Source organism: Channa argus, chromosome 17 (assembly GCF_033026475.1).
Source record: "Channa argus isolate prfri chromosome 17, Channa argus male v1.0, whole genome shotgun sequence".
Classification (NCBI taxonomy): Eukaryota; Metazoa; Chordata; class Actinopteri; order Anabantiformes; family Channidae; genus Channa; species Channa argus.
The window spans coordinates 7,169,330-7,187,852 of NC_090213.1; the positions used below are offsets into that span (position 1 = coordinate 7,169,330).

The 18,523-nt window shown below is 37.5% G+C and overlaps 1 protein-coding gene across 1 annotated transcript in view; it reads right to left on the reverse strand.

Annotated features, from left to right (window-relative positions):
• The window catches only part of rngtt (RNA guanylyltransferase and 5'-phosphatase), an 80,516-nt gene that overhangs the window by 37,846 nt on the left and 24,147 nt on the right, over positions 1-18,523 (reverse strand). The window contains exons 10-11 of the mRNA XM_067482230.1: positions 16,017-16,088; positions 8,342-8,506 (exon numbers count right to left, since the gene is read on the reverse strand). Coding sequence (XP_067338331.1) covers positions 8,342-8,506; positions 16,017-16,088 — 237 coding nt within the window. The remainder of the gene's footprint in view (positions 1-8,341; positions 8,507-16,016; positions 16,089-18,523) is intronic.

Here is an 18,523-nt window from a genome sequence, read left to right on the forward strand (position 1 = left end):
AAATGTGATGTGACAAGTTGTACTGTTGGGGAGAGATGTTATTTGAAAGATGTAATTATTATTGTAAAGTAAAACAAAGTGAATTTATGTACAGTGAAATTGCTGTGGTAAGGCTCAACTTTTGCAAGATCACTTTGTAGTGGTAAATGAGTGGCTTGTGGTGGTGGTGGTGGTAAAGGGCCAACAGAATTGCCCCCTGCTTACCAGCATAGCCAAGTGTGCAAGTGTTAAAGGGACAAAATTGTGGCATACACAATAATATGTGCAATGCCAAAAAATGGGAAAATGTTTTTTTTTTTTTTTTTTAAGTGGTGATAATGTTGGAGGGGTGGGACTTCGGCCAGTGGCAATCTGTTTTGAAGTAGTACCACTGCTAGAAAGACGCATCACCAGCCTGTCTTCAGCAGAGATAAGATACACTGACTACCACAAACATACAGCAGTGCCGAGCACAGCCCACACACTCAGACACATTCAGTCACATTCATACAGCCAGCAGACACAGTCGGTGTGAAGAGGCAACAACCAGAAGGCAGCTCTTCACTGGGCTCCAACAGCATACTGGTGTATCTGTGCAGTCTATATATTACAGTATGGACATGGCTGTTTTGAGCTGGATATGTTCAGATGTTGATTTTATCAGAGAGAAAATAAGTTTTAATTTTTTGTTTGCAGTTTTCCTTAATTGCAGTACAGAGGTGGAGCGAACAAATCAATATTTAACTGTGGTTGAGGCATAATTTTGTTGATAGAAAAACAAAAGATGGGAGAAACGGTATCAAAGTACTGCATCAAAAGCTGTAAAACAGAAATAGCTATTTAAGGTTGGGGCCACAACTAATGATTGTTCTTACTGCCAATTATTTAGAAATATTTTCATCATTTCAATGTTGTACAAAAAAAAAAAAAAATGGCATCAGACAATTGGGTCACTTCGGAAAGACAATTTTCCAAAATCAGGTGTCTGTGTTTCACCATTTCTGTAACTTTCTGGAAGCTTTTATCCAGTATTTAAATTAAATTCATGCCGTCATTAGCTGTGTAAGGGAGAAACCGGTACTGTAATTGTCTTTATAGTTCTCTGTTTTTGCATTTGTTTGTTAACACAGCACTTTTTAAATGTACAAGCGAATGGAGGAACATTTTCTTTGAAATGCAGTGTGATATTGTGCAATTATCTCCATTTTCAAAGAATATCACTGCCCCACTTCTCAATGGTGAGCAGTTTACCCTGTTCACGTGTGGCAGAGCAGACACAAAACCCCCCGATTTAATACACGGTCAGAAAATATTTCTAATAAATTTAATATGACAGACAATAAACCATACACACAGAGCCAGACACTATGGTTTCTTTGTCAACATAAAAAAAAGAAAAATTGTTTACTCTATGTGTTAAAATAATGTTTAGAGATTGTTTTTATGAAGCCATGAATCTAGACTGCTTACTAAGACATCCAGCAAAAGTACTTTGGCACAATACACAACACATAAATGTTAATGATAACAGCTCTAGGCTACTACACGCTCACATAAAATCTTAAATTGAAGTTATTAGTGTGTATCATGGCTCTTTATGAGCTTGTATGAAATAAAATAAATAAAATAGCGTCTTTAAGAAAAGGTTTTTTTATTGTTATTACAGCAGCTATGTTGACTATTTCAAAATGATTTTTTTGTCTAGAAGGACGGAGGACAAGGATGTCATGACATCAACAAGGGTCGAACTAAAAAGCAGAGGAGGTGGTAAAATATAGAACCACAAAGGTCCAAAGAACATCTGAAGAAAGACACGCTGACCTAACCCAGAAGATGCATGTTCCGCTCCTTGAGTACATTCACTGAGCCAGGGAGGCACAAGGAGAACAGGTTAGCAGAACAAATAAAAAAAAAAAAAAACCCCACTATGCTCACTTTTGCCAAAATATTCAGCCGCTCTCTCCAATGAGTCTGACCTTTACTGTATGGATGTGGTGTGCATCATCAGATGTTGCATAATGTCTTGGAGGCTTTGAAAAAAAAAAATAAAAATCTCGAAGCAACTGAGGTAAACAAACATTACTCATCGAGTCCATTTCATGTGTTCTTCCAAGCAACATAAGTCCTTATACAACAGTCAACATGTTTCCCTCTGTGAGTGGGTGTAGCAGCACAGATAGCGAGAGGATGCAGGTGATGAGCTTATGCTTGACCCTAACCATGGAGAATGGGCGTTTGACCACGGCCAGAGGTGCAGACTGATGGATGCTTTATTGGATTTTATTTAAAAATCTGAATGGGATATAATGTTGATCCTTTGTCAAATTATACCAAATTCTTGTCATCAAGAAAACGATTTGATCACATTTCATCACGGCAGATTTTTCTTCACTCAGTGAGTGAGTACATAGCAAGATATGTGAACAATCTGATAACAGGAAGACAAAAATAGTGATCTCACATAAGCACCACCTATATCCTGAGTTGTAGCAAATATGATGTTGAGATATGAGAACCTGAAGCACTCAGCTAATGAGACATGCTCTTAAGGAGGAGTTACGTCCCTCTAGCCTGGCTACTACAAATGGCTGCAAGCTGACTCAACATGGGTCTGGATTCAAAGGTTGGAGGTTCATGAGAAGACATTTGTATAGAATCAAAGACTGTTAATGGCAACTGAACCAAAGGGGAGAAAGGTGAGATGGGAGAAAATAAAAAGTCTCGTCATCCCCTTTGCTGCAGATAAATCAACACATTGACTGTCTGATCTACTGTACATATGAGCATTTGTATGACAAAAGTAATAATTGTGAACCTTATTGGAGCCTGCTTCAAAACAAGACACCCTTACAAGTTGAGACTTTCAGAAATAAGGATGAGATGAGGTTCATTACTCTAAACACATGCATGTTTAATGCCTTGAGAAAATTGCTTCTCAATCTAAAATTGCAAGAATTAGGGGCTTCCATCATCTACGGCACATAATATAATTGAAACAAAACCACAAAAATCTCTGTATGCAAGGGACAAGACCAAACACTAATAGTGGATTGCCTCCTTGACCCCTTGAGCAGTGCTGATAATAACAGACATGATTATAAAGTGGAAATCATTGCACGGGCTCAGGAATACCTCTGCAAAAGATTGTCAGTGAAAACATTTTCAATTTCTTGCTGCATGCACAATGGATGCTTTAACTCTACCGTGCAAAGCACACGCACACTAATTGTTTTGGAAAATCCCAGTGTCAAACGGTTTACTGGAAACACTTTTTAGACTCTCCTTCTAGTTCAAAAGCCAAATCAATAATAAAAGCAGCTCATAACATGTTTATCTTGTTCCTGAAAATATCAGGTATTCTGTTACAAACAACATCACAAAACATGGCGTTGGCCACACTGACAGAAACCATACATTTTGTATAAAGTCCATGGGCACTTTTCCATTTACTACTTAGGGTCCAACTTAAGGTGATATTCCGGTGAAGAAAATGCAACAGCAAAGTAGTTCTCCTGAGTGCAAGATAAACAGCGTACCCAAAGTGTGCTTTAATGCACATCAGTTGGCATTATTTCACAGTGAAAATCCATTTTACCTTACTGTTTACATTGTTACGGAATTCAGTTTTCTTGGCTGTTCTGCATTCAGTGCATAGGATGAACCTTAATCTTACCTGCTACAATTAGCTATAAGCTCCATGAAAACAATGCAAGCCTACAAGTTATCTTCGGTACCCAACATTTCAGCCCTCAGTCCAAATTTAATCTCAGCTTTAAAAGATACTGCAAGATGATGCAAAACTCATTCTGTCACCTGAAGTCATTTCTTTTCTATATAGACTCCTGGCAGCAGGTTGATGACCTGTGGTCAACTGGAAACACATACTCTACTCCACTATCTCATGAGGGGGAACTTTATTCTGATTAGTCCTAATTTCTTTACAGATATGATAAATAAACAAAAAGGTATTAGATACTCTGCCATGACCAAAGAAAATTTAAACCATCTGATTAAATTTGAAAGTACCCAAACTGGGTACACCACAAGTCACATTTAATTACTGTATGCTCTGCAAATGCTAGGCTTATTGAAATGGGGTGTTTACTTTAAAATACTTATTTTCAAGAAGTGAAAAAAAATAATTTCTCCTTTTAAAAAATTTTCTTCTTTTGGAGCGAGATGATTTTATTTGGGCAAATGCAAAAAAAATAAAATAAAAATACTTTGTGGTTATGTGATCAGGGGACAGATGTAGGAGAAAATCCATATGAAGTGTAGATAATATTGTGTAAGTGAAGACAATTTGACAACTACTAACAGAGATTGATCACAGGCGTCTAAGTGAAATGCTGAAATACACACCACCTACAGCAGCATTGTCAGGGGGACTAGGAACATCCAAACAGTGCTGCAATTAGCAGTTATTTATAAGTAATCTTAATTATTTTTCTTTAAGTTATCACTTTATTTTATTTGGCCTCTAAATTACCGATGTGAAGCATTAAAAGATTAAGACAAACCCATCAAACACATCACAAAGCAGACAGAAAAAATAAAGATGAGAACGCCAATTCTGAATCCACACTTTCTGTATAAATTGCAAAAATCATTTTCAGCTCTCAGTAACTCCAGAGCTCTTACTCATTCTTATAATCCCTAGAGGAATTTGAATTTCTAACTTCATAAAAGGATTCTCTATGGAAATTGCCAATAATGATGCCCAGAGTCAGGAAGAAAATGATCAGCACTCTCAATCCTGACTTGATTTCTAATTACTTCTCTCAACAAAATTACACTCTCTGGCTAACTTACCAATGTCCATTAGCAATAGATAGAACTTTATTCTCTATGTATTAGGAACCCTTTTGCTTTATATTGTGCTACATCAGCAAGCCCAAAATCACATTCCACTTTTTATATGAAGCACTACATTGAGAAAACAAACTAATTTCATTGTTGGCAAAAAAACAGTAAGATGATGATGGTACACTCTCAAAAACCTTCTCATGCTTTGAAATATATTTGCAGAACCAAAAAAGGCCCTCACTATTCCCTGTTTGATCATCACTGAACATCTGTAGTAAGAATATAAATGTGTTAGAGTATGGCTGTGTTTACAGATATGTCCAAATTTGAAGTGATCTGTAAGGAAGAATGTGTGAAATTTCTAAAATCAACAACGGGAAGAGAGTGTAGGAACATCCCTTTGAGGCAAATTTATGATTTGTGGTATTTGTCTATACAATTTGATCTGAATAAATAAAAGTGTTAATAAATAAAAGCTAGCTGTAAGATTAAAAAAAAAAAAGAAAAAAAAAAGATATTTGAGGTACGCTTTCCACTAATCAGCATTTCCAAAGTGTGGAATTTGCTGTAACTTTTGGATACAAAAGACTGTTAAAAAGGCAATAATATAGCCCCCTTAAAATTGCTGACAGTCACCATCAGACACAAATGTAATGTTTCTTTTGATGTCAAAGGGTCAAGTTGTGACTGGATACAGTTTTCTATTAGACAATACAGCCAATTTGTATGTAGTACTGGTAATCCTCTGCTGAAAGACAAGACATAATACGCCTCTTTAGTTTGTTGTCTTTGTTGTAATTTGACGCAAATGTATCATGAAATATGTCACTATGAACAAGACTTTTTCGAGAGATCTAGTTCACATAGACGCAATAGACACACATCTACAAATTAAGCTAAATTAGAATCTCTGTATAATAAAGCTAGTACTGTTGACACCTAAGTTTCAACATGCTATGTTTAATTTCTGGTAGAAGTATTACAATACCACCAACTGAGTAATGTCATGTCATGTAATTTGTACTCTTATTTTCTCAGCCATGTCCATTCAACCCACACAAGAGGGAAATTCCTAAAATATATTATCTGGTTACCCTGATGTACAAATTCTGTTAGGCAAAAAGGAGCTTTGTAACAGTAATTGGAAGAGTGGAGGAAGTACAAAGAATAAATGATCCCAGTTGGTGGGAAAATTTTGGCATGAATGTATAAGTGTCTGAGAGAAAAAACAGAAGCATAGAAACAGACAAAAGCCACTATACAACTCCAGCCTGTGACTGAAATATCCCAAACAGGAATTTCTGCTCGATATGCCATGAAATTGTGGGTTTTGCTGCTATGAATTAATGAGAAAGACTCCAGTTTCCTCCTTTTAATGTGCCATGCAACAGAGATATGACTGTATGGGGAGCAGATGGCCACTTTACAACACAAAAGAGCAGTCAGAACCCAAATGCAGTTACAGTGACTTCATTTCTGAAGTATCTTCATCAACATGAACCCCAAAGAATGGGAGGAGGGGGTGGTCTCTCAAAGGTTCTTAAGAAGAGTGGATAGAACAGGGTTAGAGTTCCCAGAGGTAAAGGAGACATTCACCATTCATACTAACAAAATATGCACAGTGCAAAACATGAACAAGAAAATGATGTGAGCAGTCAAAAATGTGACAAAAGACAGGAAAAGTCCAAAAACTTTACCCTTTCTACCCACTTTGATCTGTGAATGTGCGGCATCGAGATTTCTGGCTGATTGCAGCCTGAGTCAAACATCAAATTAATTGTACTCTGGCCTCCCACAAACCTGATATCAGGGCACAAGTGGAGGACTTTGAGGAATGCTTAACAGCTTTTCAGAGGATAAAAGCTCTGCTGTTCCCTGCCTGAGCATAGTATAGAGCATAGAGCATAGTGAGCTGTGAGAGTTAACTTATTATATGACAAGTCCAAAGGAAATGCAAAATAATCTGAAACAAAATAGTAAAGAAAAGTCACCGAATTAAAATTAAAAATGCATTTTCCTGCTGCCTGGAACTGCATATGACAAATACTAAAAAAACATGGTCTCTGCTTTACATATCACCTCACATAATAGTGACTCACATTAGAATTGTGTAGTAATGCTTGTTTGCTGCCATTTAAAAAGAACAACAACACATAAACCTACTTACAGTATATCTCTGTGTATTCACACCGACAAAAAAGAACAGGAGAAGCCTAATACACATGGAAGCCTGTGGCAGAGAATTTTGTAGATTCTAGCAATTCTATGTACTGTATATGTATCATCAAAGATACTTTCTGGATTACCAGAAGTAGTACCTACAAAAACCTTCTTGGGGATCTTGGCTGACATTTAGACCCTGGTTCCACCTTCCTCTGTCAAAAAAGAATTTCCTGGAGAAGTGTCAGGGCTCATTGGGGACTAGGTTAAAAACCCAGGTAGACTACGAAGACCCAAAATCCACCAAGAATATACTTGAAATTGTTGTGTACAATTCAGACACAGTTCTCACTTCTGTGATACATCACCAAGAGGCATCTGGACAGGCATAGTCATGAGACAGAAATTCAGAATCTTTATGAAGAACAAATGGGGGGAAAACCCCCAAAGGCCCCCGCCAGCGTCTTTGCAAGAGAACCAATAAAGTCAATCTCCCACAACTAAGATGGATTCCGCTCCTGAATGTGGGGTTTACCAAACGGCAGCACTCAGCCTCCACAACTTTGGTATAAAGCGGATACCCTGAAGTATAGGAATTCGGTTTTAATAGAAAAGGTTGTGGTTATTAAGATCCCTGCCTTTGTCAGTCTCAGTGGGTACAGGGGAAGCTCCCAGGCACTGATCAAGTATAACTCCACGAATGGGCTCCTTTCCCTAATCTGGGTGACACTGTGTTTGTTTGAACTGTTCCTGCTTCAAGGAATATCTCTCAGAAGTATGTCTAAGGTTGAGGTGGAGGTAATTTTGTATACATTTATTTCATCTCATCTAGACTACTGTAATTAGCTCTTCATGTGTCTTACCAAACATTTCTGCGTCCTTTGCAGTTGGCCAAGAATGCAGTTGCTAAGCAAAATCTCCGATCTATTTACACTGGCTCCCCAGAAGATTTTTGTATTTACTTCCAGAGCCCTACAAGGTGCAATTTTGAGATCTAATGGCGACTTTTCATTTCCAGTAGGTCTCAAAAGGACTTCTGATGAGGGTTTATATTCTCTAGACTCAAGACTTTGCTTTAACTTAAAATTAAAGCACATAAACTCTGGAAATTCCTCCTAAAGGACTTAATATATTTGAATACAGTTTCTGTGAACACTTTAAAATGCAGCTCAGGTCTCATTTGTTGAGCTTTATGTTTGAGCCATGACAGTGTCCATCCCTATTCTATGTCATGTGTGTTGCATTGTTTTTGTCGTTTATCTTTTATTGTAAAGGACTTGCTTATAAATACATTTGGAAAGGTGCTTTATAAATAAACTTAACTGACTTATAAATGTAAGTACACAAAAGCTGTTATGGACTAGGTCACATATGTGATAAGAAACATGGGTTGTACCTTCCGTGCCGCTTGAATATCAAAAAAGGACTTATTCCGGACTCTGAAGGGCTCCTTGGTTTTGTCGATCTCTCCAGTCTTTATCTTTTCCGACCGAGGATATATGATCTCCTTTTCTATGCATAACAGTCGGGTATTGAAATCACACTGGCCAACAGGCTGTCCCTGAAACACAAACAAACAAAGAACAAAGTCAGGCATTTCTTAATCTACTTATTTAGACATGAATTAATTATGCTGCATCAATATGGAAAAAACATATTGTTATAAATAACTATACAACCAATAAACCTAAAATAACAATCCCTAGTAAAAAAAAAATTTACAATTTAGGCTCAAATCTGCAACTTCTCCAATATTCTATTAATAGCATAGACACATCTCTCTTTTGCAAGAAAACAATACACCAATGAGTTGAAACCACAGTTAATATAGTTGCATGTCAGTGAAGGTCATGCAGGTGCTGTTATCTTTAATGAGTCAGTGAAATAGCTAGACTTATCATTTTGCCTGTAAGAACATGATAGATATTGCACATGTACAACCATAAAATGTATATATTTGCTGGTTTTGTTTGTCTTCTACTCTATTAGTACATAGTAAGGGTTTTAAAAAAGTTTGTGAATATCAACTTCTATAGGGGGATTTCTTGTCACCGTTTAGTCGAGCTAAAAACTTCCAGATATGGAAGCTGCAGCATTAAGTAGCAGATTAAAACCATGGCATACTCAAGAACCCCTTCATGGATTCTGTAGCAATAAGCCTTGGAGGACAAGACATTGGCATTGTTTTTACAATGACAACAGTGTCCTCCAACATCAGTGGTCGTTCTACACAGATCCAATAAGCACAGCAGCCAGAGTTGTCACTAAGGCAGAGCAAAGCTGCAACCAAACCCATCTGGTGGAGAACAGTGACTGTGGCAAAGAAAAGTATAGTCAGTAAAACACTGCTTGATCTCCTGCCCCTCATTTTTGGAAGAAAATCAAGCACTGTGGCATAGCTGAAGATTAAAAAGCATAACGGCCTTTAAGTGGTCTGTAAATGAAGACAGAGGAGTTGTGACTGGCAAAGGACACTCAAACCATCACATATCTATGTTGCTCAATTAGCAAAGATATAAAAAATAATGACTCACTGAAGTCACTTTTATAAGCAAAAGAAAATCACAAAAAAATAAAAGCTGCCAGACAGAGAGTAAATGCATAACGATTTGACATTTAAAATTCCTCAAAAGTTATCAGAGAACAAAAAAAAGGAGTTCAAATTCCCCTACCAAGCCCAAATTTCCTTTTTGCCAAGAGAAAGAAAAAACAAATAACAATGAGGTGCAAACATCTTCCATCTCAAAAAAAATATTCAAAAATGTCTTCCATACATCTCTTAATACTTACCCATATCTCCACTCTATTCATAAAACTCCACTTTTTCTAAATCAGGTAAAAACAGGCAAAAAGCTTTACTCCTCATTCAAAACAGCCAAAATATATTCCAATCATCATGGTCGTCAAAGCACAATACGTAGCTGACCGCAGTGCATGTGGACTATACATGATTAGTCATCGATGTCAACAGCATTGGATGTTTGTCTGAATATTGTACAATTTTACAGCCCTGGCAGTTTTTCCACACTATCAGTTAAGTTATAAAACTTGTAAAACTCGTCAATATATTTGTACATTTCACTAGTGAAAGTGTTTATAACATGCAGGGAACATGCAGGGAAAGTGTATTTTGCAGTTTGCTCTGAATGATACCCTACCCCCATAGCAAATCTCAATTTCTCCATTAACCCTGCGATACACACTGCTGACGCCTGGATCAGGTTTGGTCAGTCAATGGGAAGCTCGAAGATAACGTAGAATTGGATTACCTGGATCAGGAGCGTTCAGCTCCTGATCAACAGCGTAGTGCAGGATTAGTTAGAGAAGAAGCAGAGCAGGGGTCCTTGAGGACCAGGATTGAGAACCCAAAGAATTCATATTCCAACAGTTTGGGTCGAGCCCAACAAGTTTCACCTGTTAACTTCATTATTTCATTACGGAAGCTTTAAAACAATTTGAAAAAAATTATTATTAACTATGTCTAGCTTTTCTTTTAAAAATCTATAGCTATCAATATTAAGATCTTTTAGGTTCCAAATGTATCTAATAAAAAAACAAATTAAAAAAATTCTATAATTTATTTTGGCAAGTAATGACTGGCAACTATTGCATCACCATATTGGGCTATTTGTCTTCATTTATTGCTATATGTTATGTTACTACAATCATTTTCTTGATTAGACATTTTGTAAATAAAATCCAATTCTCAAATTAGAGAAACTAGATCAAGCCAATATTTAGCATTTGGGTTACAGAAATTAATTGTAAAACTGATTACTCAACAAGCTGTTGCAGCCATGTTTGTTTTGGGTTTTTTACCACTTTCTGAAATGTTGAAATGAAACAGCAATCAAACATCTGTGGTTAAAAATTATCTCTACATTTATTGTTCCTACACCTCAGGGTTATGAATATCAATATTTCCTCACGCATATCGACTGGGGAGCATTTAATGCTGCCGTTAGTATTTGGTAAAGGCCATGTCTCTTCTCAGGAGCTTTCTGTATAATTATTAGAGTAAAAGTGAGGAGGAAAAAATTTTGTGCACAGTGAATGTGGAGGTGGATGACCAATAATTAGTTAAGATTAGATGCAATTACTAGACTGTACTGACTTGTGAGTCATATTGATATTAAGCAAAAATAAAAGAGTATTCCTTACATAAGCTGGTACAAAAAATGTAAACTCTTTTTCAATTAGTTAATTTTCATATTTAGCCATAGAATAAATGGCTATGTGTGCTGTGTATACTGATACCTAGAGAAAGAGAATTAATTACAATTGAAAGTTTAGTCATAAAACATCTGGTTTTCTTGATAAGATTTGCCTCCGTTTTTCATTAATTATGTGAATGTAGCCTTCAGGAATAACAAAAAAATGGGATAAAAATACACAGTACTATGCTATTTACATAATGATAACTATTGTATATCATAATCAGAAATACTTTATTAATCATAAAGGGGAAATTGCTTATATGCTTAATTGCTTCTATAGGCATGTTATATTAGCATATATAACATATATGGTGAGTTTTAGAGATGGAGGTTGAGAGTTTAGCTGATCGGACATTAAATCTCCTTAAAAAGTTGGATGTACCGTATATGCAAGCAATTGATCAGTATGCTGCAACTGGGTTCATTGACTTGGTTTTAGTGTCACTCATTTACTGCAAACTTTACAACTTTATAAAGGCAATTTGAGTAATGAGTAAGACCATAGGCAAAATAACATTTCTTGTCTCATTTAGGTACAACTTTGAAGACTTGATTTTGGTTTGCTTTTTTGTTGTTTTTTCTTTTTCTTTTTTTCCCTCCCTTTTAGGGGAACTGCAGTAACCAAATTACATTCTCCTGGAGCAACAGCTGGTATCATGTCCCACACATTCTGGACCATCTGTCAGCCGTGTCACCAGGACAGAACAAGATGTAAGTGTGGATGATTCAAGGCATGTGCTGTCCACGCCTGTTCAACATGAAAACACAGCAAAGGAATCTTGTCAATCCAATATTACTGGTAATCAAACAACCATAATATCAGTGAAATCACAGTGTCCTTACTTCTTTTTTGCTTCATGTCACATGTAAAAAGTTACTGTTTTTTTCCTCTAGGTAACTACAATAGTAAACTAAATAGATGTGGGGTTTGGATTACTGGTGGGGAAAAAATAATTTAAACAACATAAGCAAATATTTTGGTTTGGTTTTGTTTGCATTTGATAATATATCGAATTGAAACATTTGATTAAATTACAATTGGCAGATTAATCAATAATAAAAATCAATATTTGCAGCCCCAAAGTTACATTTTGGTAAGTTTAAGAGGGAAACGTCTTCAATTCCGTTAATAAAAACATAAATCCAGAATTAGGCCTTTGTGGTTTAAAGAAACTTGCAGTGAGCAACTAACGCCCGTCTCTTCAATGTTTGTTTTATATCTAGTTTTAAAAAGAGGATTTAAATAATATCAAGTCAAACATAGTGTAATGTAAAAGGCACAAAAATCAGTCTGAAAATTAAAACCAAGTCCAACTAAGTACAGTTCAATGTCCTCCACAACACCCATTTAGACGGAACCAAACAGTGAGCAAGAATCTATATATAAATTCACATTAAATGTTAAACATAAGAGCTGCAGAATCCGAAATAGTGCCATCTTCAGTTTGAGGATGGAAAGGCTCTAGGATGGACTCAGAACATGAACTCAGAAGATCTGAGAAGCCAGAACAGTGCCACTGTTTGTGACCTTCTCAGATAGTCTGGGATTAATGGCATTATACAAAATCAGTGCAGGGGACAGTCAAGAGATTCCTTTAGGATATTTCTAAACAAAATCACAGAGGATTTTACATTGCATTGGCCTTAAATACACATTCTGCCACAAGTAATGTTTTGAAGCAATACTGAAGCTGATAAAAATGTGATTGACTCCATGAGGGTTTGACACTGGATACTGTTAAGACGCTGCTTGCAGTATATTAAAGTCGGGATGAGAAATGTCTTCAATTTAATAATCCCTGTATGTGTTCCCTGTTGTATTGAGCAGCCAGATCAATAAGTTCTTCAAAACCCAGACATTGCACAACATAAATTTTGGCTGTTCCAAAGACGTTTAATAAAAGTTTATGCTTTATATCCAAACTACTGTGAACAGATTTGAACCAGACCTGCAACTTTACTTCACCAGTGCCTACGTGTTGGCATTTCTCTCTCTGGCTCTGGATGGCAGTTTATTTGTGTCTAAAATGTAGACAACAGGTTGTTAGTAAGCTTCAATTTATGACAATACTCTATCTACTCATACCCTGAAGCCTAATGTTCCTTTTCCCTTAATAATCTGGGACTTTTCCTAAAATATAATAAAATACAGCCTAGAAATGTCTCTTCCACAAAGCAAAGAGTTGTCTTAAATTGTTTTTAAAACAATTTATGGAAACAGAAAAGAAAAAAAAACAGATTAAAATTCATGACTATTTTAACTTAAATTTTTTTCATTATCTTCTTATAATTAATCCAATAAAACAACACAAAAAGGGCACAACATTCTTTAGGTGGATCATGCTAACCGAAGACAGTGGAAGTGGTAGCAGGTTCAGACCGATAACCCACTACATTAGTATTCCAGAGTAAATCCACAGCACAACATGCTGCTTTGTGCAGAATTTGTTTCTTCCGTTAAGTACCAATTCTCCCTCCCCTGCTACATTTTTTTGGAATTATTCCCACATTAACCACCTTATTTCCTTAATCAGTGTCCACATGTTCAACCAGATGCTCAACATGAAAATGAAGGGAAGACTTGAGCCCTAAATACAGGCAAAATGAAGATCAAACTCTCAGTGGAGTGCATTGGACACATTGAGATTGATGAGTAAATTAAAGCAACTATGGGACCCTAAAGTCAGTGTTAGCCACTAGACCCATAAACCCTCAGATTTGGGACTAGTGTTTATCTATCAGCTTGTGCAGTACCTCTTCCTATGTGCTATTATTGAAATCCATTATTATAATCGTGAACTATGTTAATATTCTGCAGGAACATAAATGTCACGGGGTACCCTACATGACTAGCAAACTGCTAGTGAGACGTGTCTGCAGAGTAGCTACAGCAGATCACAGAAAGGAACTAATTTTAATGTGGAAAGCCCTGCAGAACTACACAGAATGTACCTGCAGATAAACTTCTCAACCAGAAGTAAATTGAGTTAATGTCAGTAAAACGGTCTATACCTCAACAGATACGGGTTCTGTGGTGAAGGCTGTAGCTGTTAATCTGACTGAGCCTATTATCTTGTCTTAATTCTGCACCTAAAGTGAGAGGAATTTGGCAAGATAAAAGATGGACACGCACTGCAATGTCAATCCTCCACATTGTTATCATTTTTAAATAATAGCTTTCTGCAGAAAGTTGGAAATAAAAAACATATATGTAATTGTGTTTTTATCACATCTTGTCATGTCCCCCATAGTGGGGGAGCTGACAGTGACTGACAAGCAGCAAGCACTTTCCAGGAACACAAAAATGTCATTATTTAATACTTCACAGCAAGAAGAGTACAAGAAGAAAACTCTCTTTATGACTTCGGGTGATCGTAAGGGTAAATCAGCTGCGTGGCTGGAGAGGTACTATAAACATCAGCTATCTCAATGCAATATCACGCTAGTGTTAAAGGTTGACTTAATAAAAAAAAAAAGTCAATGAGTCTGACATGAACAGTACAGTATGTGCTGATATAACTTGTGTATTTTCTTGAAAACCCACGAAACTAAATAAACTCTGACCATACACACAGCTAAATTACCGATGATGGAGAGAGGACACACACTACTCATTATGCTCTAATCCAAAAGCATCCCAGTATTGTGCTTTGCCTGACTTTCCAAACGAGTTAGGTGTCACGATAGGCTATGGGCCTGGCAGGTGGTGTGTTTTCCCAGCTGCTGCAATTCCATCCTCAGTCTCAGAATGGAGCCTCTGCCAAGGAGCAGCCCACCACACATAATGGAGAAGGCTAATAATGGCCAGTAAGGATCAATACTGCAGCGCTTTACTGATGGCCTGGGGGAGTCATGTGGAGTTGCTAACCTCTGCACCACCTTACAAAGATGATCCCCTCCCCACAGGAGCCTTTATTGAGCCGCTTGCTTACGTGATCTTCTGATCAATGGAGAATAGGCGGCGAAAGACAAACGTAATGGCCAAAGCAGCTCCTCCCCTCCTCCTTCATCTCAAGGTATTCATCAAGTTTTTATAAGGAAGACAGCAGAGGCTTGCTAAGAGCAAACTACAGGTTCATTTGTCTCGGTGCCTGCGGTTTGCCATTAGCAGATCGGTTGAAGGGATGAATTAATTCACAGTTTAGAAGAGTGTTACCAATTAACAGCCTTGTAATGTTGTCCTCAGGCTGTTCTCAAGAAAAATGGCCAAGTCAAAATAACATACCCGGAGAAACATAATATTACAAAACTTTTATACACATAATTGCACCAGAGAAATAAATGCATGGTAACAGACTAATTAAAAAGGTACAATTCAACTCAACACATTGACTAAATAAATATATCCCAGTAAAAGCACTTTCAGTAGTACAAGCGCAAAAACTTTGATTATAAATATTCTGTACACCCTCCCAAAGGTTGGAATGATGGGGTGTGGGGTCAGCAGAGTCATTCTCTTCCCTCCAGCATGGAGACTAACAAAGCTCCCTCCTCCCTGAGCAAATACTTCAGAGCCTGGAGGAACATTGCTCTGCTACCTGTTATAGCCTAGAAAGAGCTCAACAAGGTATTTGATTTTTTCCAGGAGCAATGCCGCATCTACAGCCAACACTTTGACCCGATTATATATGCTACCGACTGCTACATCCACATAATTTCAATTTCCTTTCCTGAACCCCGCTAGACAACTCATAAAAAGGAGAGGGCAGAAGGAGCTGCTGATAGACCACAGTTTTCCCAGTATGCTGGTTGTTTATTCTGTCTGACATCTTGATCTGGCAGACTGTCATGAGTCATAGGTCAAAAAAAAACAAAAAAAAAAACACACATTCTCAAATGGCCAGGGCTACTCACATTGAATTTGATGATGTCGTATATCAAATAGCGAGGGACTAGCTCACCATCCACCTTGTCAATGATCATCTCCTGCAGAGAAAAACACAAAAGTTAGATCAGGACAAACAGACAAAAAAAAATGCAGAACAAGTATCTGGGATGTCTTAAAGTTATAGCAAGTTGAAAAAATGTTGCCTGTTTGAAAATAGTTAGAATACAATAGGATACCAGGGGGCTGAAGACTCTCAAGGGATGTATGTTCAGAGAGGGAGATGGGACAGATAGAAAGGAGTTGGGGAGGTGGGGGGGCTGTGTGTGGTGGAGTCTGGTCAAAAAGGACATGAAGCAGAAATAGCACTGCATATCCATTATGCAAGACCCTCAAGTTGAGTCAGGTGCAGTGGTGGTGCAGGACAGGATTTATAGTTTGCAAAGAACTGTTACACAACTATGCGGTGTAGTGACAGTAAGGTTGGGATGCTGAATCTCTACCTGCTATAAATTTTAAAGTGAAGCACTACATTTAGAGAACTATACTTATCGACTTTGCATTCTTTAAACATTTAAGAGACTAACATCACTCAGCTGATATAACTGATGGGTGAAAAAGTAGCAGGTGAGATGCAACTGAGGACGTAACAATTATGCAAAAAACTTCCATTCCTCTAGGGCGCTCAAACCACAAGAGCTTATCATAAATAATGTATGGCGGTTGCCAGAATTCCTGGCACAAGTGAATAATGCACCATTTTTTATTTAATTTCACTCAAACTACATATTTTCTCTATTAGATCTATGTAGACTTCATATTTACACTACTGATGTTCCATCAATGCTTTTTTTTTTTGTCCTTTTGGTTTATCCCGTGAGTTCAGGGTCGTCACAGCGGATCATTGTCCGCATGTTGATTTGGCAGTTTTTACGCCGGATGCCCTTCCTGACGCGACCCTCCCCAATTTCTACCGGGCTTGGTCCGGCACTGCAATGCTGGGGAGGGGAATGTGCTGTTGTTAAATGCAGAGCTCATAAAAAGATGACAGCATGAATATGAAAACATGGTGATCTGAGGATGCTTTGGCATAAAAGAGTGAGAGCTCTGTTTCATGTGCAAGGCTTCCTCAATTGGCATGGATACCACTCCATTCCCTCTGGGTAACTCCTAATTGAGGATAACTTCATTTTGCAGCAAGACAATGTCTTGGCCAGCTCATTCAAAAGATCTAACCCCCAATGAGCTGGTAGGGGAGAAGCTGGACCAAAGAAATCAGGGACACTACCCAACCAACACAGCTGACCTGTGGGAAGTGCTGCAGGCCACGGAGGAAATCTGAACATCAGCAAAAACGTATCAGTAGAAAGCCCTGATTTCTGAAACATACAAATACGATTTTACAATTATTCTGTTCTAGATAGATACTTTATTCATCCCAAAGGGAAATTCACACTTATGGGAATTTCTCAAATAAGCTTAAAATTAATTGTTTTTAATTTGTGTGTATTTTGTGATCCATTTACAACCATTTGATTGAATAAAACTAAAAAAGATAATAGAAATACAAAAGCACGTAGACGTTTACAAAACTTTGCAAACACAAATAAGACAAATAAGATACACTAGCTTGTGTATCACAGCAGATATGAAGAGGTGACCTTATTGAATTATAAGTGACATCCTGTGGCGGAAAAAAAAGTCTTTCGTTTATTTTACACCACAGACATTAGAGCTTTTGAAATATCACTAAATATTGTGGCAGATTGGGGCCACAACATCTAGCAGCAAAAGGCTTCAATGGTAGGGGTTTGAGCTGATTGTCTGCCTGAGTCTTTGATATTCTGCTCAAACACTATTCATAGTGTGGCACAATTAACGATCATCAGTCAAAAGAATTACTTTACATGTGCTGGCTGGCTGATATGAGTTTACCTCACATCTCAAGGGACAAAAGTACCAAACATCAATAGTGAAATGCCAAAGCCAAGACTGGCAGAGTGGAAAAAGGCGAGTGAATAGAGGGCATGTGGAGCACTGTAGGAGAGGCTGGAGCAAAGAAATGTCATTCCAGGCGGCTGCCATCACTATGCATCTGGTGCACTGAAGCACTGCACAAACAGACAACAGCAGTAATGTGACCAACAGAAACCACCAGGAATTCAATCTACAGTGTGCATTCATTCCGTGTTGAAGTCCATTTGATGTAAACTTCATTAAAAGTTGTAATGGAAAAACATCATGTAAAGACAAAGACCAGTGCTTTGGGCTAAAGATGAAACATATCAGACAGTGCAGCTGAGCTTCTACAGGGCTCACTGTACACAGCTCAACGCAGCCTCTCTCCATCTCTCAACTGTGAGCCAGAAACATCAACAGATGAGTAAACATGGGTCAAAACAAATCATGTAGCAATCAAAACTAACATCTGCACTGTTCCTTCATAAGAGCCCTTATTTCAGTGCGATAAGAGGCCCTGCCTGAGCGAGGAAACTAAAATTCTGCATCTTCTAAACCAAGAGGAAGCACACACCTA